At 37.0% G+C, this 25,441-nt stretch overlaps 1 protein-coding gene across 5 annotated transcripts; it reads right to left on the reverse strand.

The window, feature by feature from the left end:
* Positions 1-286: 286 nt before the first annotated feature.
* Positions 287-16,259, reverse strand: LOC107842447 (protein SPA1-RELATED 3). 5 transcript variants are annotated; one of them, XM_016686296.2, is made up of 8 exons: positions 16,072-16,218; positions 14,824-15,540; positions 14,554-14,711; positions 12,337-13,339; positions 12,113-12,259; positions 11,676-11,981; positions 4,345-4,404; positions 287-874 (listed from the first exon to the last, which is right to left on the reverse strand). In XM_016686296.2, the coding sequence occupies exons 2-8, from the start codon at positions 15,178-15,180 to the stop codon at positions 686-688; spliced, it is 2,220 nt and encodes a 739-aa protein (XP_016541782.2). In that variant the 5' UTR covers positions 15,181-15,540; positions 16,072-16,218; the 3' UTR covers positions 287-685. The 5 variants fall into 5 exon arrangements, with proteins under 5 accessions (XP_016541782.2, XP_047252969.1, XP_047252968.1 ...); XM_047397013.1 differs by having other exon boundaries at positions 14,824-15,018; positions 16,072-16,189; XM_047397012.1 differs by lacking the exon at positions 16,072-16,218 and adding an exon at positions 15,835-16,046 and having other exon boundaries at positions 14,824-15,018.
* Positions 16,260-25,441: the final 9,182 nt, after the last annotated feature.

Here is a 25,441-nt window from a genome sequence, read left to right on the forward strand (position 1 = left end):
AAAAGCAAATAAACAATCAAAAGAGTCTCAAGGTTAGAAACAGAAAATAATCCAAACAGGTCACATTAGCCATTATCTCCCACGGAAACGTTGGGAACTTTGTATTCCTAATTTTGCATGGTTTTTTTTTTGTCACACCAGTTGGCTGGTCATGAACAGCATACACGTTTTAAGACAATGTACTGAAAATGAATGATCTTAAATGTTACCTCTGCCTCCTTGCACTCGCGTGTCTAGCAGCTGATCGGATCAGTGTGAACGAAATGAGACACACTGATGCAGCATAGATTCTAAGATGTTGCTTCTATTCTTCCACTTACTGTCTTATCAGGCAAAGATATTAAATTCCTGAAATTTTCATTACAACTCAAAATTACAGAATATACAAAGAGAATAACACTTGTATATTTTCTTTGCACGCCCCCTAACCAATATCTATTTACAGCAATATTCCACCATGAGAAAAATCTAAATACTTCCATTGAGGTGCTTCCGCTATGAACTAACTACAAAAATATTTGTTTCTTGATGGCAATGTCCTTGTTACCATGGCACCGTATTGAGTTTATCTCATCTACGACAATATCTTGGCGTAACATCCTCATTTTCCTTTGCCGAACTCTTCTCCTTCACACCTTTCCTCATCTTGAAGTAACTAGTCAAGCCTTTAGGGATTTTAACCACGTTATACCATTTCCAATAGCTTGATATTTCCCATAGAATTTGCGGCAACTAAGGTAGGGGACTGACCACGCCAACACACAGATGAGATGAACTGTGCACTGTCGTCCACTTCATCACCAGAAAGCGGATCTGTGCAGTTAAATTTAAATGACAATGCTGGCATGGGAAAAGTTTTGTGGTAGATGACAACCTGCAGCATGACAGAAAGTACCAATTACACATTAATAATGGAAAAATGAGCAGCTATCAGCATTGATAGTCACCACATATGGCATCAGATGATGGAAGGCATGTTGCTCGGACTCTTCAAAAATGCTGACCGGTGTGTGTTGGATCCTCTAAAAGTAGTGTACTATTGGAGGATTCAAAACTGCCATGGCAACATTTATGGAGAGTCCGACTAACATTCACACCGTGCAAAAGCTTATAAGAAGGGGACTCCAAAAGAAAACTGCATCAATTCAACCATAAACTACAAATACTTCTTTATTTCTTTTACAGTAGGAATTGTGAGTGTTAGATATTTTGCTCTAATTTTCTTACCAAATTTGAGTTTTAATTTTCACCAAAGGAAAGTCAAAAGTGTTGTCGTAATTTCTTTTACTTTTCCTGAAAAGAAGATATAATTCTTTTTCAAATTTGGCTAATCTCTTACTTGGAGGAAAGGTTTTGTGCCTCTATAAATTGAGGACTCTTCTTCTTATTCTACACCACAATAGCATCCACAATGCAGTCGTTTAAGAGTCTTGTTTATGGGGAGATTTTTCTCTTTTAGTTTTTATGATACTTTGATATTAGTTTTTATATGTAGGCCAATTAGTCAATCCATTTAATAATTATGTTTTTTTAGCATGTTTTTTCTTTGTCATCTGAATTATTGCATCTTGGATTTGCAACAAATAGCTTCCGCATGACGCTCTCTCGATTTCAAATCCAACAGTGAGAGGGAATGACAGAAAAGTCACAACCCTTTCAAACCATACTTCCTTTCTCGGTGTTTACATTATCTGAGAGAATTACCAGATTAAAAAGAACAACTTAAGATAGAGTCACAAAAAAGTACTATTCTTCCTGTTGGCAAACTGCTAAATAGTAAAGGTGTTGAAGCTCGATAATACGGAATGGAGCTTTTCACTTGGAGTTAATGGATAGACTAAATAGGAGAAGGAGCAATTGGGATTACAGCATATGCAATCGATGTAGAGTTAATAGATAAAATGGACGTACAAGAAAGAGTGAACAGACCACAGTGGTTCGAAGGAAATTCTTCCAACCATCCACAAGTTTCAAGAACTCTATTTCTTGGCACACTAGCAAATAGATTAACGTTTCAGTAATTTCTTTTACTCGTTTGTCGGAGTCGAAATTTTCGAGTTTGACAGGTCTGTCTTATGGCCTAGCTGTAGAAATGTGGATCAATTCTTTTTAATTGATGAAGTAGTATTGGAGCAGAGGGTCAAGACAGCTGTAGTTCACCATGACGGAGAAGTATCCAATAGCACAATGCTTTAAGCATGAAAGGCAACATTCACTTATTTATCCTGGCATGAGTATGCACTGGCCCTAGCTGAGAGGCTTGGCCTAGAGTATGAAGATCCAATGGCTTAATTGTCGAATTTGGGGCAGATAGGAGATGCTAAGGAGTGTACCATGGTGATTTTGATAGACTGCAAGCCAGGTCATCTGTCTTCCACTTATGCAGTTGGTTGGTTTCTAGCTGGTCTGAAACAAGAGCTCGGCTCAATGAGAGTTTTAAGAGAAGCCTTCGACACGTTAGCTAGACTACACCAGTAGGCCTTCTTTTCTCAGTCTAAGTCCCTTGAAATTATCCCAATACCACCACCCTCAAAAGTCATTTTGGAAAGATCGGTCCAACAAAATCTGTTTTCTAGTACTGACAAAAGCGTACCCAAATGCAAATGGATTTCCACACACACATATCCTTTCTCCCAAGTACTATGAAAATCTATGTTGACAACAGCACTTGTCAAAATAAGCAGATTTTGAGAACTTGGCCAAATAGGCCCCAAGTCTGCATAGATTCTGAGAGATGCTAGATCTTTTGAAACAACTTAGCATTACATGATTCCAACTCTACCTCGATTCATTTATTACATTCAATCATCACAGTCAACCCTGTTGGACAAGATCCTTTCTAATCTTATTCAACAACAACAACAACAACAAACCCAGTGTATTCCCACCTAGTGGGGTCTGGGGGGGTAAGATGTACGCAGTCCATACCTCTACCTCTAAAGAAGTAGAAAGGTTGTTTCCGATAGACCCCCGGCTCAAGTCACGAGATACCACACAAACTCATAGTAAAGCACAGAACTAGATTACATAACATAAATACGGCACCCATAAGTATTACTTTCTAATCTTATTCAATCTTCGTAATCCTTCATATCCCTCTTTAACATTCATATTTATGTGATATATCTATGTGGGTACGGCGATATAGCATCTCAATGTTCTGATGACCATTTTCTATTACTAGATTTTCACTTTGTTACGTATCTTCTAATCCCATATGACTCCTTCCATTTCAATATCTCTGTAAAAATATATTCTAGTTCTTCTGCAGAGCGACTCTTCCTCTGTAAATATTTTTCCCTAAATGCCCTTACCAATCTCTGTTGACCGAACTTCAATGCCTGTATAAATTAGTCAGACATGTAGCCTGCTCTTGCATTAAGGACCACCAATATTCCCATACTTAATTGGCAACTTTTTGGATTATTTATAACTAGCATGGGTTCAGATGAAGGGACTTTCAAAAGCTACAGCTCCAGCTTTTCTCTTAGGGATACAAAAATAGACATGAAATTAGGTGACTACGGTAAGTCAATGACCAACAAAATCAGTTTATAGTTGGCTGCGTTATGTGGATTTAGAGCCATAAAAGTAACTGAAATCCTTGGGTTTCCTCTTGAAGCTCAAGGAGAACATCTTTTTGCAGACTTTCTATGAACCTGCTTGCGCAAAAGATCAATTTATGGTACCAACGGGCACTTGGAGGTAAATAAACGAAGCTATCAGAAGGATACATGCAAGGATGTCATTGTTTGATTAGGACTAGTTATCCCATTGATGTGTACACCTCATTGTATATATGGTCGAGAATCAGGAATTCAATGCTGTACGTGCACAATATAATCCCAAGGCATATCTATAAACGTCTAAATAAAGACTCTAGTATATTGCACAATTGGCACCTTGTGGAACATGCACAAGCCCCAATGTGTCTTCTAGAACTATGCAGACTACACCTAGTGTTGAGGGTGTCAAATTTCATTGCATAGAAGTGAGTATTGACCAGTTTGTATTTTTTTCGCCCAACTGGTACTCATATTCTATTTCAGAATGACTGCTCATATTGTATGCCTTCTAGTAAATCATTTCATATAGTCATTTTGTATTTTAGCATACACTTGCTTTCCGTCCATATTATAAACAGCTATCTGGAACTTTAAACAAAAATTGCAGCTGCATGCATCTGTCTTAGATATGATGCGCAAGGAACCAGTTTAAGTCCAACTATTTTCCCTTTGATACAGATATAAACAAGTATTTTTAGTGCAAGTATTGCTCAATGAACTATTGAAAATGCACTCAGGTATGCAAGCACACATTCAACTTTGTGGTAATAAATGATACCTCATTTGTCTCTGAGCCAGTTGCTATGTAACCATCAGATACAGATAGGCCAACAAAGTTCTGAAACAAAGAAATGCTTGTATCAATAGCAAATCATATTCAAACACAATTACATTATCACGGGAAAAGGAAGATACAAAGTACAAATCAGGAGTAAGTTGTTTGTATGAAGAAACTAGAAGACATGATTTGGTTACTTTTGGTCATGTCTCAAAAAGAAGAAACTGGTGGCAGTGTTGATGATACTAAGCAACTAAATTTTTTTAGATATGGTTGAGGATTACTTTGTAGATGCATAAACTTCCATGTACTCAATATAAGTTACGGACCAATAATCTACCATTCGAATAATTACATTATAGAGTGCAATACGACATAAGAATGCTTAAAGACGTGCCGTATAGGCTAGACTGGAACTTGATTGTCTAGCTATTCCAGATAAGCTTAAGCAAATTTATTAAGTTATCCTACATGTACACATATAGGCAATGAACTTCAAGTAATCCTACATGTACACATATAGGCATTGAACCTCAACCAGACTCATCACACAACCTCTGTAATAGACTACTATTTCTCCTATACTTCTTAGACTCCACATCTCTATCCTCTCCCTAATTATATTATAACCTGCTGGATTACAAAACTGATATTTACATGTGTATGCGTAAACAACTTATAGTTTCTTGCCATCACTATAAACTGATGTGATCACATCGCTTTTAAACCTGTTCCAGTGTTTATGCTTGAGTCCTGTGAGCATCTCTTCGATTCCTAGGTTCTGCAAACTCATTCCCAGCCACCTCTGCATTGCATCCCACAACATGCAGGGAACAAGTGATCTGTATCCTCCACTGCATCAGTAGTGCATAAGCAGCAAGTTGTATTCCCATCTCCCGGGCGTATTTTCAACACTCTCTTTTGTCAACAACCTCCTATGGTTTGGTAGAGCAACCCTATTCCACACTAATTAAGCAACCTCCACCCTTGGGGTCTCTCCTATTAGCTTCATATAGCTCAAGGAAATAGAGTGTTTCCCATTACTGGATAAGCAGTAGTGGCCATCCTCATACCAGCTGATCATTTTACTCTTCAGCTTATTCAGTGCTTTCCAATACCAGCTACAATCTGCAGCAGGGTTGTCGGTCCAGAATTCTTCACCTTCTCCATTCATATACACCCCATTCACCCTCTTCACCCATAAAACACTCTTCTTTTCCATAAGCATCCAAATATGTTTGCCCACAGCAGCCATATTCCAGTAATTGCATCCTTTGATATTGAAACCACCTTGATGTTTTGGTTTACATAGGATATCTCATGCTACCAGGTTCATTTTCTTCTTCTCTGTACTACCAATAAGAACTCCCTACATTTCTTATCCACCTCCTTGAGCACACAGGTAGGCAGCAAAAATACAGCACCCCAAAAGTTATGCAGAGAGAAGATTACTGTGTTAATAATCTGTAACCTCCCTGAGTATATGATAAATCACTATTTGATACTGATCTTATTTCACAGTAACCTTCATGCATAGTTTGTGATGGTCCATTTTTGTCCATTTCTTGGATGAAAGTGGAAGCCCCAAGTACTGCACTGGAAAACTCCCCAATGCAAAACCTGTAAGCTCCAACAACTTCTGTCTTTGATCTTCTGTTACTCCTACCACATACAAACTAGAATTCTCCTTGTTAGTTGACAATCCAGTCACTCTTGACAAGTGATATAATGCCTCTTCACTCTCTTTACAGATAACTCATACCCTTTACAAAATATCATCAAATCAATTTCAAAGATGAGATGATTCAAACCTTGTGCCTTACACATTGGATGGAACCTAAAATCTGGTAGCCTGCCCATCTTTGCCATAATTCTTGATAAGTATTCAATAACTAGCACAAACAAACGAAGGGATATAGGATCTCCTTGCCTTAACCCCCTTTTTCCTTCGAAATAACCATGACAATCCCCATTCACTCTAATAGAGAATTTGGTAGTGGTAACACAAGGCAGAACTAGATCACAAAACTTAGGTGGAAATCCCAGACCCGATAGTAGATCTCTTATAAAAGTCCATTGCACCATGTCATAGGCCCTTTTTAAGTCAATCTTCATCATGCACCTAGGTGAAGTTTTCCTCCCATAATGTCTCATGAAATCATAACATATGAGAACATTATGCACCAAAGATCTACCCTTAATAAAGGCTGCCTGAGTCTCACTTACCAGGTAACGCAGAACTTGTTTCAATATTACACTTAATAGCTTTGAGATACATTTATACACCACATTACAGCATGAGATGGGCCTAAATTGTCTGGCCTGCTCTGGTGTCTGCACCTTGGGAATCAAAGTGATCACAGTAGCATTTACTTACCCCAGTAGCTTCCCATTATTCAGATACTCCAATACAGCATTAGTGATGTCTTCACCTACAATGTCCCAGGCATTCCTAAAGAAACCACTACTGTATCCATCAGGTCCAAGATTCTTTGTAGTTTTTATACTAAACATAGCCTTCTTCACCTCATTCCTGATATAAGGTGTTAATATCTGTATTTTTTATTCGGCTGATAGTATTGGTTATTCTGTAAGAAGACCCTTGAAGCTTTCCTCCTGCCATCCCCAAAAGTTAGTGTATTACTGCACAAAAATCTATGCAATCTTAGTTTGATCTGTCTGTTTCTACATTTGATCATCCTTTAGCTCAGTTACCATCTGATGTAGCTTCTTTTGCTTCAAGATTGAATAGAAATATCTTGTATTGTCATTTCCCAGCTTGAGTCAAGTAGCTTTGCTTCTTTGAACCAATAACATTTCAGCCAGGTAACTTTCACTTTTAAACTCTATTGCAGCTAATTTCTCCTCTTCTTGCAGCACGCTATTCAAAGGATCAAGTTGCAAAGCATTTGGTGTAGCCTGTAATGTCCTCCTTAGTTCGTTAACTTTATCTCTCTGATTCCCAAATATTGAGTATGAAGCACCCTTAAAGCTTTCTCAAGATTCTTCCGTTTCCTGGTCACTTGATACATTAAGCAGCCATATACTTCCTTCTGCCACTCCATTCTTACTATTTCCATAAACTGAGGTTGTGTGCTCCACATGTTGCAGTATTTAAAAACACTTCTATGCCTGGTAATTGTTCCAACCAACTGAACCTGTAATGGACTATGATAACTCACTCCCTCATGAAGAAAATGAGTACTGCAATCTGGCATCTCATCCATCCATTCCCCATTTACAAATGACCAGTCCATCTTTGAGAATATTCTGCTAGTCTCCCCTGTATCATTCCATGTATACACACTTCCTCTTCTCTCCATTTCTGCAAGTTCACAGGTATCCACACATTCCTGGAAGTCAGCCACTTCAGGCAGGGTAATAGGTGCTCCTACTACTCTATCATCACTGTGTAATACTGAGTTGAAGTCTCCAAGCACAAGCCAAGGCCTATTCATACCAGTTTTGACATGATAAAGATACTCCCACAGTTCTTTCCTCTCCCCCCTTCCATTATAAGCATACACAAAAGTAACATAATAAGACTGTTGTAAGAAGATCTGCTCCACCAAGCATGTTACTGCTTGAGCTTTTTCACTACACACACTAACTCTACACATATCATCCCGCTATATCACTCATGTCCTCCCATTATAATGAGCACTACGGTTAATATGATGTTTCCACCCTTCGAACATTGTATTTGCTATATTTTCTATATTATTACATTTATTTTTTGTCTCCGAAAGACCAGCCAAATTACTTCTGCTTTGAGGGACCATTTGTTAACCGTGAGTCGCAGAATCAAGCCCTGTGCTCTTTCCATTCCCCTCCACTATTTCATCACCTTCATTTCCCCATCACTCGCTACATCCAATGTACTAAATGCCTCTTTTTTGTCTTACTCATTATGGTTTAGTCCCTTTTGCTGCTCCCGCCCTACTTTCTTTTGTGAGCCTCTCTCCTCTCCAATTCTTTAACGCACAATGAAAGCTATTCAAATCTCCGTTCTAATTCATCTATTTAAAAGTCTTCGGTAACAGTGGAACAGGGAAATCCTTATATGTAGGCTTGTTTCCATTGGGACCACAGACAGATTCTACCAAGGGTTTTATACGTGTCAAGTTAGTAGTCAACAACCCAATTCTGCTCATGGTTCTTAGGATCTAAACTGCCCTGCGATCAAAAGGCGGATAGGGGTATGTTTGGGAAAGGAATGATTGAGACTTATTTGGTGCTAGGCAGTGTAAAGCCCCGAAACTTCTAAACAATTATTTGGGCCAAGTGGTCCTAATTGCATGATTCAGGTAGTCCTAACTCCTGAGGTTTGTAGGGAGTAGGACACTGAACCACCCTTTGTCTAAGGTGGCTACGCCCATGGTAGGGACCCACATGAAGGTAAGTGAAGTGCTTGGGACATGATAATGTGCATGGTATAATTTGGAAGATGAAGAACGGATAAAATAACAAGAAAGCTGAACAAGTGAGAAGCCTACAGAGGCCTCTCACGATACCTTCGCGACACAAACTTATCACAATAAAGTTGGGAGAAGTCAGGAAACATGCATCACAGTCGGGCCAACTGCGACAAGATCACAAGGTCGTCATTTGGCCAGGCGATGGCCTTGCATAGTGAGTCTATTGCGAGTGCCTGATGGTGTAAATACTGGGTAGATCCAAAAAGAGAAGGGTAAAGTAAATATTTTTTTTGATAAGGTAAATAATTTTATTCACATGTGGGGGAACCCCGTATACATATACCCTAATAAGAGAACCTGCCCCAAAATAAGGTTCTCAAAAGAAGAGGTCCAATCATCTATATAAATAGGAACCTCGCAAGCACACCAAAAGTAAACTACATACAAAACACTAATCTTTAATTTTACGAAATCAAACTCCACCCCTTCAAAAGCCTTCCTATTGTGCTTTTTCCAAATAACCCACATGATTGCTAAGGGGGCAACGCTCCATGCTCTCGGGCTTCCCTCGCCCCTCTTATGAGTCCAACTCTGCAAAGCCTCCTTCACTGTACCCAGCATGACCTATTATATCCTAAACAAGTTTAAGACCTCCCTCCATAACCGTCTTGCAGCTTACAATGCAAAAGAAGATGTACACTTTCACCATTACCTTTACACATGAAGCACCAACTGACATGGGTGATTTTCTTCTTTCTTAGATTCTCCGTTGTTAATATCGCACTCCTTGCCGCCAACCATACAAAGAGATAAACCTTCCTTGGTGCTCTAGGGATAATGGAAACATGAGGGAAGGTACCTTCCTCTCTCACTAACAACCTCTTATAAAAAGAGCTAAGAGTGAAAAAGTCGTCACCCACTCTCCTGCCACCTCCATGCATCCAACAAGTTGTTTAATGTGTCTAGCCCATAAAAAAGCTCTAATAAATTGTGAAATTCTTCTATCTCCCAATCATGAAGGTTCCTTCTAAAACTTAAATCCCAGTGAGTAACACCCTCATGAGACTTACAAATTTGTTGGACTGTCATCTCTCCCTGGCAAGAAATGCAGTATAAACTAGGAAATGTTTCCTTCAACTCGGTCTCCCTACACCACTTATGTGCCCAAAAACTAATCCTACTACCATCCCCAACTTTAAAAGAGATATGTCGACAGAATCCTTCCCACCCCTTCACAAACCACACCCAAACAGAGTTACCATGTTTCTATTCCTCCATCCACCATCCATTATACCATATTTAACTGCTATCACCCCCTCCCCACCCCCCCCCCCCCAAAAAAAAAGCATTTTCCTCCATCCCGAATCGGCAGATCCACTTCCATAACAAAGCTTTGTTATACACCTTAGAAGGGTAAAATATATTAGATAATGAGCAATATGTTAGGTGGATAACTGAAATAGAATGAAAGTGTTTATAAGCTAAATATGAAGCTCAGGAGGAAGAGGAATTGGAAAATCATGCAGCAAAGCTGTAGATCCTGAAGTCTAGTTTACACCGCTTCAAACCGTTTGTCGGGGTAATGTATAAAAAGTTGATGACATTTTCACTGAAGGGTGGCAGCACAATCTGCCCCATGGTGAGAAGAAGGATTTCTGGGGCTCGTGACTTGATCAGGAACCAAGTGTTATTGAAGCCCTCTCATCTATATAAGTTCCGGAACCGGGATTTTGAATTAAAAACCAAGAACAAAGGAGCTAGTGCTGGGTTTTTTGTATGATTTTCACCCTAAGGATACTTGCAAGCATCAAGGTGAGTTAGATAGGCATTGTTTATGTTATTTAGTGTTCAACGGCATTAATTTTAACTCCCAAAACATGTGATTTTGTCTAGAAATTTCTATCTCCCAAGAATTCTTCAAAAATGAGATCTTCAAGATCTGTCTGCGAGAAGTAATCCCACAGCTCAAGCTTTGACTACGAAGTTTAAATAAGCTTGCTAAGTATAGTTGTGGATATAAATTGTGCTTTAAAAAAGTGTTGAAATAACTTTCTAAAGGAAAGAGCTCAGGCAAGAAGATAATGAATAGTAATTTGGTATTGAAGTATGAGTTGGAAAACAACTCTAATGACTCCAATGACTTGTAAATTCCATGAATTGAATTTATGTGTATGATTTATGGAATCAATAAGGGAGATGGAATTTGGATGATGCGTAGCTAGTGTATGAACCCTACATGGTCCATGTTAAATTGCTGTACCTAGAATTGATGGAAATAGAATCATGTTTATGTAGATTGATTGTAATGGCACGCGTGGATGTCGTTTAGTTAATTGGATTGTAAAAGCTGAAGGTAAGTGATGTGTACCTTCCTTGAGGCTATTTTCTCAAATGACATGATTTCAAATGTATATGAATCCAGTTTAGAATGTGAATGTGAATTCAGAGGGTGAGCAAGCGATCATTCTCCATGTTTTTCATGAAAACTATATTTTGTGCCATCTTGAGAATTATATGTTATGTTTCATGAAATATATGCTAGCTACAGTACAAACCCAAACCTACCTATTGGTCTTATACAAGAAAATTATGAGTCCATGGTTGGGAAATTGGCAAATTCATTTGCACTCAATCTTGATTTCAAAAATCAAGTGAATAGAATTCACAAAACATAGGGAACTAGCAGAAGATATCACATTTTTTGGATATCAGGGGTGTCACCTATCTTTTATCCTTTGTTTTAAGAAGAAGAAAGAAAACTTAAGAGAAAATTGAACTCCCGAAGGATAAAAATCAGATAAGATTTTAGAATAATGGATTTCACTTCACTGTATAAGCAACTTGGATCTCTCTCTAACTTCTATCACTGAGAATCAAGATGTTCATTCAGGTGATAGGATCAAAGTATGATACCTTTACATTCATATGTCCAGTATATGGAGGAGAATCGAGAATACGAGATGTGCACGTAGACAGATCCCACAGCTTTATTGTATTATCCGTAGATGCAGACACAAGAGTTGTTGGATCTATGAACTTGACGTAGCTCACTGTCTTGTTGTGCCCTATTAATGTGCATAGAGGCAACTTTGAGTTTCGTAAGTCATAGTAATATATCTTATGATCAGCTGAACCAAAAGCAAGGGCCCGTCCAGAATCAACAGGGAACTGAACACAGCAGACATTGGCTTTTGTTTTTATGGTTCCAATGCTTACTCCCTGTGGCAAACCAGGTAAGACAAACCAACTTATTACACATCCACATTCAATCAACAGAGCAACGATAATTAGATGACTGTAGTACATTTAGTTTTAAAGCTGACATCCACCAAGTGCAAAAGTAGAATTGCCTGATTGATACTCCAAAGCTTAACAGAGCCATCGTCGCTCCCGCTTGCCAACATGGTTGGATCTGCTACTGAAAAGTCAACAGACCAGACGCGTTTCTCATGCTCTCTCATCTCCATAAAAAGCTGACTTCTTGTGACATCCCATACCTGTATTATATTTCTAAGTAAACTTCTTTCCGATTCTGCTAAATAAACAAAGATTTAATGATATGAATTTGACGTACCTGCACCACACCTTCAAAGTTACTTGAGGCAAGCTGGCTTTTGATATAGCCATTCCAACATATACTGCTCAACTTTGATCTATTAGCCATTTCAACGACTGGATAGTGTATATCACGATCCGCATTTAGAATTGAGTTATATTCAAAAACTTTGATCTTCTTATTTACACCAGCAGTTGCAAAAAATTCACCATCACGATCAAAGCTGAGAGAACATACGAGATTGGAAGAGTTTAAAAGATCCCCTTGCTTTAAATCTGCTTTCACTTCTAACTTGCTAAAAGAGAAGTACTTGCATAGACCCTCCAAGTATGAATTGATCCATACCCTCTGTCTATCGCCATTGAACCCTCCCTTTGATGATAAATTACTCAAAGAACTCCTTTCAGTAGCTGTAGCGGAACTTCTACATTCCGGACTTGTTCGACAGTTTCTACTAGATTTGTCCCTTCTAATAACCCTGCGTCTAGTCATGAAATAAGCTGCCTCCAATTTTCTGAAGTTCTTCATCAACCGGGAACTTTTTGCTGAAATGCTGCCTTTATATTCAATATGCCTTTCGGATTTCTTGATTTCATCTGGATGGCCGTCAGATTCCTCACCTGTGCTGGGCCTAGACCTCTTTCTAGATCCAGGGCTCCCTGAATCATGATCTTCAGTACTATTTGTCCTCCCAGAATTCAAATTCTTAGCTGGTTCTAAGCTTGAGCCTCCTTTTATCTTAAGGGGCGTCTGCATCTTAGCCTCTTCTGCTGGTTCTAAGCTTGAGCCTCCTTTTAACTTAAGGGTTGTGTGCATCTTTGTGGCCTCTTCTATATCAGACGATACAAAAGAAACGATTTCGTTCAAATTTTCCATAGCCTCCTGCTTTTTCTGTTGGATTAGCAAAAGGAATTCCAGCAATAATTCCTGCTCATCTATTTTTTCTCTAAGCTCTATTGCTGCTTCGCGTTCTTCTAAGTCATGTCTTGGAGTTTTAAGGAATTCGCTTTCTAGCAACTCACTGTCATCAATTTAAAGGAATGAATGAGGAGAGAGTGGCAAATTGTCAAGGATATTGATGTTAAAACCACAACGGATTAAGATATCAATTGCATAATACTCATTTTAATGAAAACCCGCTGAAAGAAGTAGAGATAGTAGAGAGTTCAGGAAAAAAGTAAGATGTCTGAAATGCATTTCACGATTAGATAAAAGGGACTCTTTCAATCAGATAGTACTCATTAGAAGATAACTTTTATGTCATTATTACCTATTTCATTTTACCATCAATAATAGATTTCTTTTCCTTACCCTACTTTCTACTACAGATGAAACAAAGGATGTCTTCTTAAAATTTAATAAGGTTCAGAGAAGGAAATTATCAAGGAAATCAGCAATGATTTTGCAAATCGTATTGAGACAAAGCCTTTAGAACAGATTGCAAGATGCTAAAGATGCAACCATGGAACTGCAGAAACAAGCCACAGAGGGCGATAGATTAGTGAGCTAATTGTGCATGAAACTAGTACTTTCATATCTCCATATATAGACACTCTCCACTCGGTGGGTGTAATTAGTTTATTCTCACAATGTAAATGTTCTTATTCCCAAGACACTAACCTAGATCCATTGTATTGATCAATTCTTAATTAAGAAAAACGGATTCTGTTCTTGCAAGACATGCAATATTCTTTTATAGTTTAAGCAAAAAAGAAAAGTTTGGATTGCTGCATTTGCCTTTATTCCGGCAGCTAGAATCTTCAATCCTGCAAAAGCAAAAACCCATGATTCTTCCCTTTGAGTGTTCTGCTTCTGCCACAAAGGAAAATAGATACTCTAACATTAACCGTAGAACAATATTTTTACATTTAAACTTTAATAGGTTACGACAACAACAACATAAGGTCTGGAGAGGATAGAGTGTACGCAGTCCGTGCCTCTACCTCGGAGGTGGGGTAGAGGTTGTTTCCGATAGACCCCAGGCTCAAGACAACAACAGTCTAGAAAAGGGCATAATAGAAGTACAAGAAACAATAGGTAGTACTAAAACATTTCGGAAATCAAGAATTACAGCACCACACTCAAGCAGGATGTTATATATCAATAAATAATACTCCTAGAAGACTTCAACCAAACTGATCAGATTGCAAACAACTCAAAAATGACATGCCTTAAGGAAAACTTTCTTTGGCAAAAAAGAATAAACCAAGTGGACACGAAAAATAGAATGCTCACCCCACTTTTGGCCGACTACTTGGTTCTGGGTGTAGTAACCATAAGCAAAATGAAGCTTCCTTAGGCCATTTCAACAACAACTGTGGTGGTAGAACACGATGTCTTAGACATGACATATTTGCAATTTTCTCATCTGATGAGTTGAAGGTGCAAAATAGCTGCACACAGATTATAAGCATCGTCATTAAGATAACAGATCATATCATGGGACACAGTGAAATTTAACAAAGCACACAACTCAATGCCACAAAGTTGCTAATTGCTACTAACCTCAAAGAGAAGCACTCCAAGTCGATAAACGTCCGAAGCACAAGTGCCTTGAGCACCATTAATCTCTTCTGGACTAGTATACCAATTAATTTCCAGGTGCAATATCTGTTTCATTGGAAAAGGATGCTTGTTGTTTTCTTCCACTTGTCTATTCTTAGTATCTTCCAAAGTCTGCACCATATGACCTGAAGTTGACTGCAAACAACTAGTTTCAGATGCTATGGTAGAGTCCTTCCCCCGAATCATCTCAAGTTGCAAAGGTGAAGATGAACTGTTTGGTTCATCTTCGCATGAATCCGAACCCGAATCAGAGCAGGAAGCAGATTCAATAAACGCAACACGGTTAAACGAAGACATAACAAAACATGATGGTCTTACATTATGAACAGCTATCCCTTGAATATGTACCAGTTTTACAATCTCTACAATTTGATTAAATATATGCAAACATTCAAGTGCATCAACAGTTCTCTCTGGATTATCCAACCAATGCCTCAAACTAACATCTTTACGATCGATCCCTGGACCCCCTTGATCTTTAAAACAATTTACATCAGATGACTCAATTCTCTCCCAACTCTTTGAAACAAAACCAAAATCATCCTGAGAAGCATCACTAGATGACCTTATAGTGCTTGCAGCACGAAATCTTGAATTCCAATCCACAACACCTGAAGAATTGAAACCCCTTGAACTCTCAGACCTCTCCCTGCCAGACTGAGATGAACCCTCCATTGTCATAAACATAAAATTGAACATAAGACAATGCACATAGCCACACAATCAAGAAACTCAGAAATCCTCACTTCCAACATAGCCATGTTGGCTCAAGAACTCATTTTTACTACACAAAAAAAGTCAAAACCAACACTTCACACAACAGTGTATCACTTATCTGTCCTTCAAGACAATAACCTATGTTCTAACAAAGAAACATAAGATATCTAAACAAGATTGCCATGTTAAATCAACAACTCATTTTTACTTCACAAAAATGTAAAAAAACATCACCTCACACAACACTGTTAGTATCACTTATCTGTCCTTCAAGACAACAACCAAGTTTTCAACAAAGAAACATAAGATATCTGAGCAAAAGACTTAACAGCACCGCACAGGAGTTAAAGCTGAGCTTGAATATCAACTTAGAGAAAAATAAAAAAAACAAGAACCACACAACAGATTCTGCAGTTTAAGAAAAAATACAAAAACAATAGTAATAATATTTTATTGTAAAACAATTACAACCTCTCAAAATTGCTGAAAATCAAATCTTTTCCTCTTTAAACAGGATGTGTGAACAGGAAAAAGTTTTTCCATATATAGGGAAAAAAGAAAAGAAGAAAATAAAAGGAGGTTTTAAACAATTCTTTTAAAAAGAGTGTCTGGAAACAAAATACCTAGGTAATTTATTCTTATCTATCTTAATTATGGTAAATTTATCTGTTGTTGGTATGATACATATTTTATAGACTTTGTTGATGCACCCACAAGTCGTCCAAACACATGATTATCAAAAAATAAAAAAAAAAAAAAAGGTGTTACTACTCTCAGCCAAAATTAAGGCCCATGAAGTAATATTAATTTTTTAGAGTTAAAATTAAAGTTGGAACTAGTATTGTATTTGGTGATTAATATAAATTGAAGTTATTTTTAAAATTTTATAAGATAAATAGAAGTGAGAAAAATAAAAATAAATAAAACACTTTTTTAAAAATTATTTTTATGAAATAATTTTTATAGTCAAATACGATTATTATTTTTTATTAAAATAAAAAAAATTATTGAAAAGTAAAAAAATTGATGGCTAATGTCTATTGATTCGCTGATTCGAATACTATGAATATAAAAAAAAATATAGTATTATTGTAACATTAATTGAATGATGTCAATAGATTTTTCTATTGCTAAAAGGGTCCACCCATTATCTACAACTCACTGATTTTAGCTTCTATTACATCTCAAGTACGTGGCACATTTATATCCTCAAAGTCATCAGAGTAAGCAGAGATGCCAAAATACTCCTACACAGTAGTTCTTTTGTATATTTTTATTGTTCGTATTTGTTAGTATTATATATTTATCAAACTATTAAATATAAATATTATTACTATTATTTATTTTTTAAGACATGTATCAAATTAAAATTTAAAGAAAAATAGTAATGTCGCTTCTCATCTCTCTGTGGACCAAATTCCAAAAACAAATAAATAATTCTCAGAAAAAACGTCAACATATTAGTGATGTGAACAAGGACCATTGATTTTCCAAGATGACAAAGTACTCATTTATTATCTTGTTGTTTGTATCTTCTTTTTTATTAAATATTAAATAAACAAATAAATTCTTGTAGTCATAATGCAGCGTATCAAGTACCTTTAAGTAAACGTGCAGGTGCCATGTAAAAGTATGACGCACACAGGGTGTGTTGGTTTTCTATTATTTTTCATGTTTGGTATGTTTGGTTGGTGAGTGAAAAATATTTTATAAAGTTTGATTAGTGAGTAGAAAATATTTTTTAGAAAAATATATTCTAGTATTTGATTGGTGAGTGAAAAAATATTTTTTAGAAAATACTACTAACTGTTAACTAGTAGTATATCAATGTCTCTATCAACTCAACAATTTATAATAACTAATTTAAGCATAACAAATAATATCAATATCGAATATTATAATATTACAATCACTAGATTTAAGCAACTATTAATTAGCAAATATAGGAGACACTTTTTAACATTTTGTCAGGACAATCTCAAGATACTATAATCAATAGAAATATAACGGAACGATAAGCTTATTCAACCTTGTAAAATAAGTTACGTTGATGACAAAGTGAAATTTGCAATTAGCAAAAGTAGCATAGGTAAGTCTTCCTCTATGCATATGAAAATAACAATACATTTAACGAACATTGGAAATAAGAAAAATTGGGGCTTCACTATTTTTTATTTCAAGCAATGAAAAATTGAAGCAAAACACAGTGAAAAATATTTTCGAGTAATGTAAATTTTTTAGAAATGTGAATATGAGTGTCCTTGAGGTGGGAAAAAAGGGAGAGGGTGCGGGCATAAATCATATTTGTCATTTTTCAGAAAATGACTTCCCTTGGTTCATGAGGAAAGTCATTTTTTCTCAAATAGAGGAAAATAAGTTATCTTGGAAAATATTTTCGCAATATTTTACTGCAACCAAACAAAAAAAAATAAGAAAATATTGTCCATCATACCAAACACACCCACAGTGATATTATATGTATTTAAAAAACATTTTATTAATTATTTTACTTGTGAATTTACTTTTTGGTTCTTTTTATTTTACTTTTCGCTTTTTGAGAGTTGAATAGCATGAATCTTCACTAAATTTATTTCTTTACTTTGAAAACTTGGCTAAATATATTTTTTTGTCATACTTTGTGGTTAAACTTACTCTCAATGTCATATTTTGGGATTAAACTTATCATCATTGTTAAGAAACTCTTTAAGAAAAATTTTCACATGTGCCCTTTATTTAACAGAAAAGACCAAACCAACATTAAATGTCTCATTTTTTAAAAATATAACACACTCTAATTTAACTTTCCACATCCGACCCGACTCAAAAAAAACACAAACAAACATACCCCTCTCTTAGTTTTGTTGGTCTAATTTTTCCAACAAGAAAATATACTTCATATTCAGCGTGCAGCGCTAGTAGATTGTTTACAAATGAACAAAAAGTAAAATAACATTGAATAACGCAAAAGAATGGAAATAGAGAAATTGCTTAGTACATACTCTGCTTCTGTTCCAGTTATACTCAAATTTTAAAATTTGGTATGCATAGATTCTAGAACTAATAGTATAACGAACTATTTTTTGATGAAATATATGAAATTTGTGAGTTTGTGTGATTCGACTATTTTACCCTTCTCCGTAGTTGCATGATGGTATTTCTGGGGTGATTGGCAAAAATTTTGATGCATTTTGATACCATTTATGTGATATTATGGTTTTTTATGGCTTCGAAAGCCTTATTTTGAACTTATGTGGATATCTCTTGATCCATGTGATGGATGGCTGAACGAACTGCGTCAGCAGCTCCAGAATATCGATTTTAGGCTAGGTGGACCTTTGGTTCGAGTCCCGATGCACCCGAGCTCATTTCAACCTATTGATCGAAAAGTTGGAAAATTAGAAATATGGGTGTGAAACCCACTTTTGATCGAAACGACCTCGGATGGAAAATCTAATCTTATTAGCTGATTCAGAACTTCGATTTTAGGGGGGTTACATGTTTCGTATGATTTTACAGCTTTTAGGTCTCATTTCGACACTCGGTTTGAAAAATTATGATTTTGGATTTCGGGGGTCAAATTTGTAAAAATGATATTTTTTTTGAGAATTTGATATCGTCATTGAGTTCGGAGCGTTGAATTCAGTGTGGTTATATAGTTCGTTTGCGTATATTGGATTCCGAACGAATCTAGGACACCACGTCGAAGTCCGTTTGTACCTAAAAAAATTTGTACAACAGATTTTTTACAATATATAACAGATTTTTTTACCCTTTTTAGCCCATTTTGTCAATTCTTTTGCCTTGCCTCGTGAGAGTTAAATCTAAAATAATGTGGGAGCTTAAAGTGAAGATTATTGGAGCTTGGAAAGCTAGATTAATATCTGTTTCTTGATTTTATTATGGATTTAAGGTAAGAAATCACTTATTTTCACTTAAATAATATTTTAATCTTATAATTACTACTTTCTTATTAATTTAACCTTCAAAATAACTATGACTCTTGATTTTAACCCGGATTTCAAAGATTTTACTCGGTAAAGCTTAAAAATGATTTTTCTTCGATTTGAACCTGTTTTTGACTTGTATTTTCAGATGTAGGTTCCTAAAAATATGGGAAACACATTTTTAAAGTAAAATTATGATTTAGCCCTTCTTTTTTCGAAAATTTATTTCAGGGGCCCGTTTTCACCCCGAATCAAAAGTAGTTAATAAGTGTGTCGTTGGTTTCATTTTGACGCATAGATTCCATATTTGATATTTTTAGTGAAGTTTAGGACTATTCATGGAAAGTAACATCGTGGGCTCGAAGTATTGCGGATCAGTATCGACATTCGAGGTAGGTTATGGCTTAACTCTTTCAGATTGGGTTGGGTAGTAAATGATGGTACAAAATACATATTAAGGGTGGGAACTAATCATAAAAAAAATGATTGTGTATGTTTTGTGCCCATGTGAGGGTCTATATGTGATATAATTATTGAAATTGAGATATTACATGGATGTGTGACCGCTTGGGGTCCTATGTGATTTTTGATAACTTTCAATACATGTGAATAATTATATTTTGTTGTTAAAATGCTTAATGTGGTATCATTGGTGCATTGTGATTATATTCATATTTTATTAGCATATGAGACATGTGAAAATTCATGAATGAAACAAAAATAATGAGTGGATATTGGCTCACGTGGTTGTGAAAATGTATCATTGTGGTTGATTGTGGAAATATATCATATGGTTGGTTGTGGAAATACTCATTGTGATTGGTTGTGAGCATTACACCTCATATCATACTCATTCATGAAATATCGGTACCACCATGGCAACATCTGAGTAACACTGGCAACACATCCCCGAGGAAAGTGTTGGGGAGAAGATATTGTAACACCTTATAACACCCTTTCCGTGGGATATGCCGGAAAGGAGATATGAGATATGTGGATTATATAGGGGTTTGACAAACCCGTCATGGGTCCTGCGTTGGGAGGCTTGCCTCCATAGGTGTATACGGGAATTGCGCGATGATCTCGTGCATTATCATCATCATAATTATCATCATATACATTGTACTTACTTTAGTGTGTTTATATTGTGTTGTATTGCTATATTGACTAGCCATCTATGTAATTGTCTTATCTTCTTTTGCTTGTACTTGATGATCTTGTATATGCATGTCCCTTCTTGTTCTGCTTATATGTGATATAAGGCATATTTGTGTTCTATATTGGTGTGATATTGCAATATATGTGATATATTAGTACTGTTAGTGCAAGCGGTGTGGGCTACCATTGTGGGACATTTTCTGATTATAGGTGACATGACCTTAGTGTGTATTTTGTATGCTTAGTTTTCTACTTTGATCGGTTGGCCTATGATACCTATTGAGTATAAGTGGACCGTACTCACTCTTACTTCACCCTTTCGGTGCAGCTTCAGGTTTGGTTGTGCCTCAGAATGGTTGATTTCGGGTGCCTTTAGATTACTCAAGGAAGCGGTTGGATATTCATACGTCCAGAGTTCACCTCTATCTTTTTGTGTTAGTTATGTCTTTATTAGTATTTAGAGACAAATATTATTCCTTTGTGGTTATTTTTATGATGTATTTGACTCCTAGATTGTATTAATAGTTCTTACACTTTTGACACCTGGTTTTGGGCATGATTGGTATTTTGGTTAAGTTCTTTTCGCATTGTTATGATTAAGTGTATGGTTCGACTTCGTTCTAAAAGACTTACCTGGGTTATTTCTGTCTTTTCCTCTTGTATCAATTTGACTGATAGGCTTATTTGTCAAGGTATGCTGTAACAAGTGTCATCATGACCCTCATTTTTTGGTCGTGACAAATTGGTAATAGGGCAGCAGGTTAATTGGTCTCAACGGTGTAAGAATTGAATGTCTAATAGAGTCTCACGGATCAGTACGTAAACATCCCTATCTATCTTCGAGAGGCTATACGACGTTTTTAAGAAACTTTCCTTATCTTATTCTTTATCGTACAAAGTTCTTTCTACCTTGTGTTTTGAGTTGTGTTTCACTCTTTTTTTGCGGATGGTGTGGCTTATACTATATATCATTTAAGAAATACTATGAGAGATTAGTGGAGATCGTTTGTCAGTTGTAGGCCTGTTGGTGCTTCTGAGTTTTCATGGGATTAGTTTATTGATGCCTTTCTTGAGAGATTCATGCCTTACAGTTTGAGTATCGGATGCATGATGAGTTTGATCATCTGGAGCAAGGTTCCATGACCATTGTAGAGTAGAAGACGCATTTTTATGCCTTGTCCAGATATTTCTATAATAGCATTTTCACCGAGTCTGAGAAGATTTAGAAGTTCATGAAGGGTTTGGATGTTTCTCTTCAGTTGGCTATATCTCAGATGGTTGTTTTTAGGGCTTTTTTTCAAAGTATCTTGGATCATGCTAAGATGAAAAAGGGTTATTCTTAGAGCATCTCAGGGAGGCTCCATGAAGGTGCACTATTTTGGTGAGTTTAGAAGTTAAGTTTCTTATGGTAGAGATTTCAAAGGTCCCCATAGATACCATGGTAGGCCAATGCAGGCGGCTTTACAAAGTTCAGGTAGTGGATCTTTGGGTTTAGCAGTGCAAGACGGCCATTCGAACCTAGTGTTTCCTTCCCCAGATAAGGCGGGTTGTAGGACTTATTTTGTGTGTCGTAGCTACTCCTATTTCAGCTATGAGAGGTGTGGGTTCTACCAGAGGTGCAAGAAGTAGAAGTAGTGGACCCCATGGTGGTCGTCGCGGAGCTATTAAGCCACTGGGTGGTCGTGGTCAGTGTTATGCTATACCCGCCAATCCAGAGGTAGAGACGTCTGATACTGTAATCATAGGTATTGTCCCCATTTATTTCAAACCAACATTTATGTTATTTGACCCAAGATTGACTTTCTCCTATGTGTCTGTGTATTTTAATGCTGTTAGTGAGCCTTTTATTATGTCTATTTATGTATGTACCCCGGTAAGTGATTCTTTAGTGGTAGATCGAATGCACCGATCTTGTGTTGTGACTTTTGCTGAGCGTGACTTTAGAAAACTTTCTTGTGTTAGATGTGGTTGATTTTGATGTTATTATGGGTATGGATTGGTTTGCTCTTTAACATGTTATTATAGATTATTTTTGCTAAGACTGTGACTTTAGCTTTGCCGGGTGTGCCAAGGATAGCTTGGAAGAATGCACTTTATTTCAGTCCAAGAGGGTCATATCTTAGTTTAGGTTTGTCGATTGGTTGAGAGGGGGTGTTTAGCTTATTTGGCTCATATTCATGATACTAGTGTTATTTCACCTCCTTTCCTAGATTCTGTCTGTGTTGTTTATGAGTTTATGAATGTGTTTTCTATCAATTTATCTGATATGCCTCCGGATCGTGATATTGATTTTGCTATTGATGTTGAGCCGGATATCAAGCCCATTTCTATTTCTCCTTATAGGATGGCCCCAATAGAGTTGAAGGAACTGAAAGATCAGTTGCAGGAGTTGTTGGATAAGAGATTTATCCGACCTAGTGTTTCGCCTTAGGGTGCGCTTGTCTTGTTTATAAAGAAAAAAGATGGGCATATGCGGATGTGTATTGACTATCGACAGTTGAATAAGGTAACGGTTAAGAATAAGTATCCTCTATCTCGCATTGATGATTTATTTGATCAATTTCATGGTGTTGCGGTAATTTCAAAGATTGATTTAAGGTCTGGATATCCCCTTGAGGATTAGAGCTTCGAATATTTTGAAAACAACTTTTTGGACTTGATATGGTCATTATGAGTTCTTTATCATGTCCTTTGGATTGACCAATGCCTCTGCCACGTTCATGAAGTTAATGAATCAGGTGTTTTGACCATATCTCGACCCCTTTGTTATTCTATTTATAGATGATATCTTGGTGTATTCCAAGAGTGAGACTGAGCATTAAAAACATTTGTGAATTATGCTTTAGAGATTGAGGGATGAGAAGTTGTATTTTAAGTTCTCCAAGTGTGAGTTTTGGTTGGAGTCTGTTTCTTTTATGGGTCATGTGGTGACTAAGAAAGGTATCATGGTTGATCCAGCCAAAGTTGTAGGGATTCGTATTTGGGCTAGACCTACTTTGTCCATCGAGATTTAGAGTTTTATTGTCTTGGTAGGTTATTATCAGCGTTTTATTGAGGGTTTCTCTTTTATTACAGCCCTTTTGACTATGTTGACTTAGAAAAAGATTTATTTTCAGTGGTACGATGCTTATGAGGATAGCTTTTAAAAGCTCAATAATGTGTTGACTTCAGTTCCTATATTGGCTTTGCTCAAGGGGGCGTGGTACTTACCGTGTTTTGTGATGCTTCAGGTGTAAGATTAGGTATTGTGTTGATGCAGGAGGGTAAGGTGATTGCATATATGTCTCGTCAGTTAAAGTCTTATGAGAAGACTTATCCTACCCATAATTTGGAGTTGTGTGCAGTTGTGTTTGTCTTGAAGTTGTGGAGGCAATACTTGTATAGAGTCCGTTGTGATATCTTCTCAGATCATCGTAGCCTTCAGTACTTCTTCACCCGGAAAAATCTTAATATGAGGCAGCGCCGTTAGCTTAAGTAGCTTAAGGATTATGATTTGACCATTCTCTATCATTCAGGCAAGGCTAATATAGTTGTGGATGCCTTGAGCCAGAGGTCGACTAGCATGGGTAGCTTGGTGTATCTTTTGACCCAGGAGAGGCTTTTAGCCTTAGAGGTTTAGTCTTTATCTAATCGGATGACTAGGCTTGATATTTCGACACCTGGGCGCGTTTTGGCATTTGTGGAGGCTAGATCTTCTTTGATGGAGCAGATTTGAGCTCACCAGTTTGATTATATCGGATTGAGGTTGATTTGAGATAAAGTGTTGAGTGGAAAAACTAAGGAAGCCTCACTTGATTCAGATGGAGTTTTGAAGATTGGGGGCCGATTTTGTGTGCCGAAAGTGGGTAATTGGATTAGGTTGATCTTGGAGGAGGCTTATTGTTCTAGATATTTCATCCATCTATGTGTGGCTAAGATGTATCATGACTTGAGACATCACTACTGGTGGGGTGGTATAAGGCAAGATATGGCAGACTCCATAGCTTATTGCCTTTGCTGTCAGTAGGTGAAAGTCAAACATATGACACCTGGTGGATTACTTCAGAGGTTGTCCATTCACGAGTAGAAGTGGGAATGGATCATTATAGACTTTGTGACTAGTTTGTCTCGTTCCTCTCATGGTTTTGATAGTGTTTAGGTCATCATGTCGATTGACCAAGTCATTTCATTTCCTTCCAGTTCAGGCTCCTTTAGTGTCGAGAGGTTGACTGATATCTATATTCGTGAGATTGTGCGTCTGCATGGTGTGCCAGTAGCTATCATCTTATATCATATTTTGGTGTTTACATCTCACTTTTGAAGGATATTTTAAGATGAGTTGGACACTCAGGTTGACCTCAGTACAACGTTTCACCCCATACTGATGGTTGTCAGGGCAGACTATTCAGGTTTTAGAGGATATGCTCTGCACTTGTGTGATGGATTTTGGTGGCCAGTGGGAGCAGTATTTGGCATTAGCAAAGTTTTCCTATAATAATAGCTACCATTCCAGTATTGATCTGGCTCATTTTGAGGCGTTGTAATGTAGACATTGTCGCTCGCCAGTGAGTTGGTTTGATGTTTCTGAGGCTAGGCTTTGAGGTATGAACTTGCTTTACGAATCTTTGGATAGAGTCCAGATCATTCAGGATAGACTTAGAGCAACTCAAAGTAGGCAAAAGTGTTATGCTAACCATAGACTTCGTCCCTTGAGATAAAAGTGTTGGTAATCATGTTTTTCTTCGAGTTTCACCCATGAA

Source organism: Capsicum annuum, chromosome 9 (genome assembly GCF_002878395.1).
Source record: "Capsicum annuum cultivar UCD-10X-F1 chromosome 9, UCD10Xv1.1, whole genome shotgun sequence".
Classification (NCBI taxonomy): domain Eukaryota; kingdom Viridiplantae; phylum Streptophyta; class Magnoliopsida; order Solanales; family Solanaceae; genus Capsicum; species Capsicum annuum.

What these genes read in the sequence shown, in the direction of transcription:
- LOC107842447 (XM_016686295.2), bottom strand. Translation starts at nt 15,582, where the DNA reads ATGTTCAATTTTATGTTTATGACAATGGAGGGTTCATCTCAGTCTGGC. An exon ending in AGTAGTCGGCCAAAAGTGGG is followed by an intron (nt 13,340 to 14,553) that starts GTGAGCATTCTA and finishes AATTGATGACAG; the next exon opens with TGAGTTGCTAGAAAGCGAAT. An exon ending in AGCTTTGGAGTATCAATCAG is followed by an intron (nt 11,982 to 12,112) that starts GCAATTCTACTT and finishes GGTTTGCCACAG; the next exon opens with GGAGTAAGCATTGGAACCAT.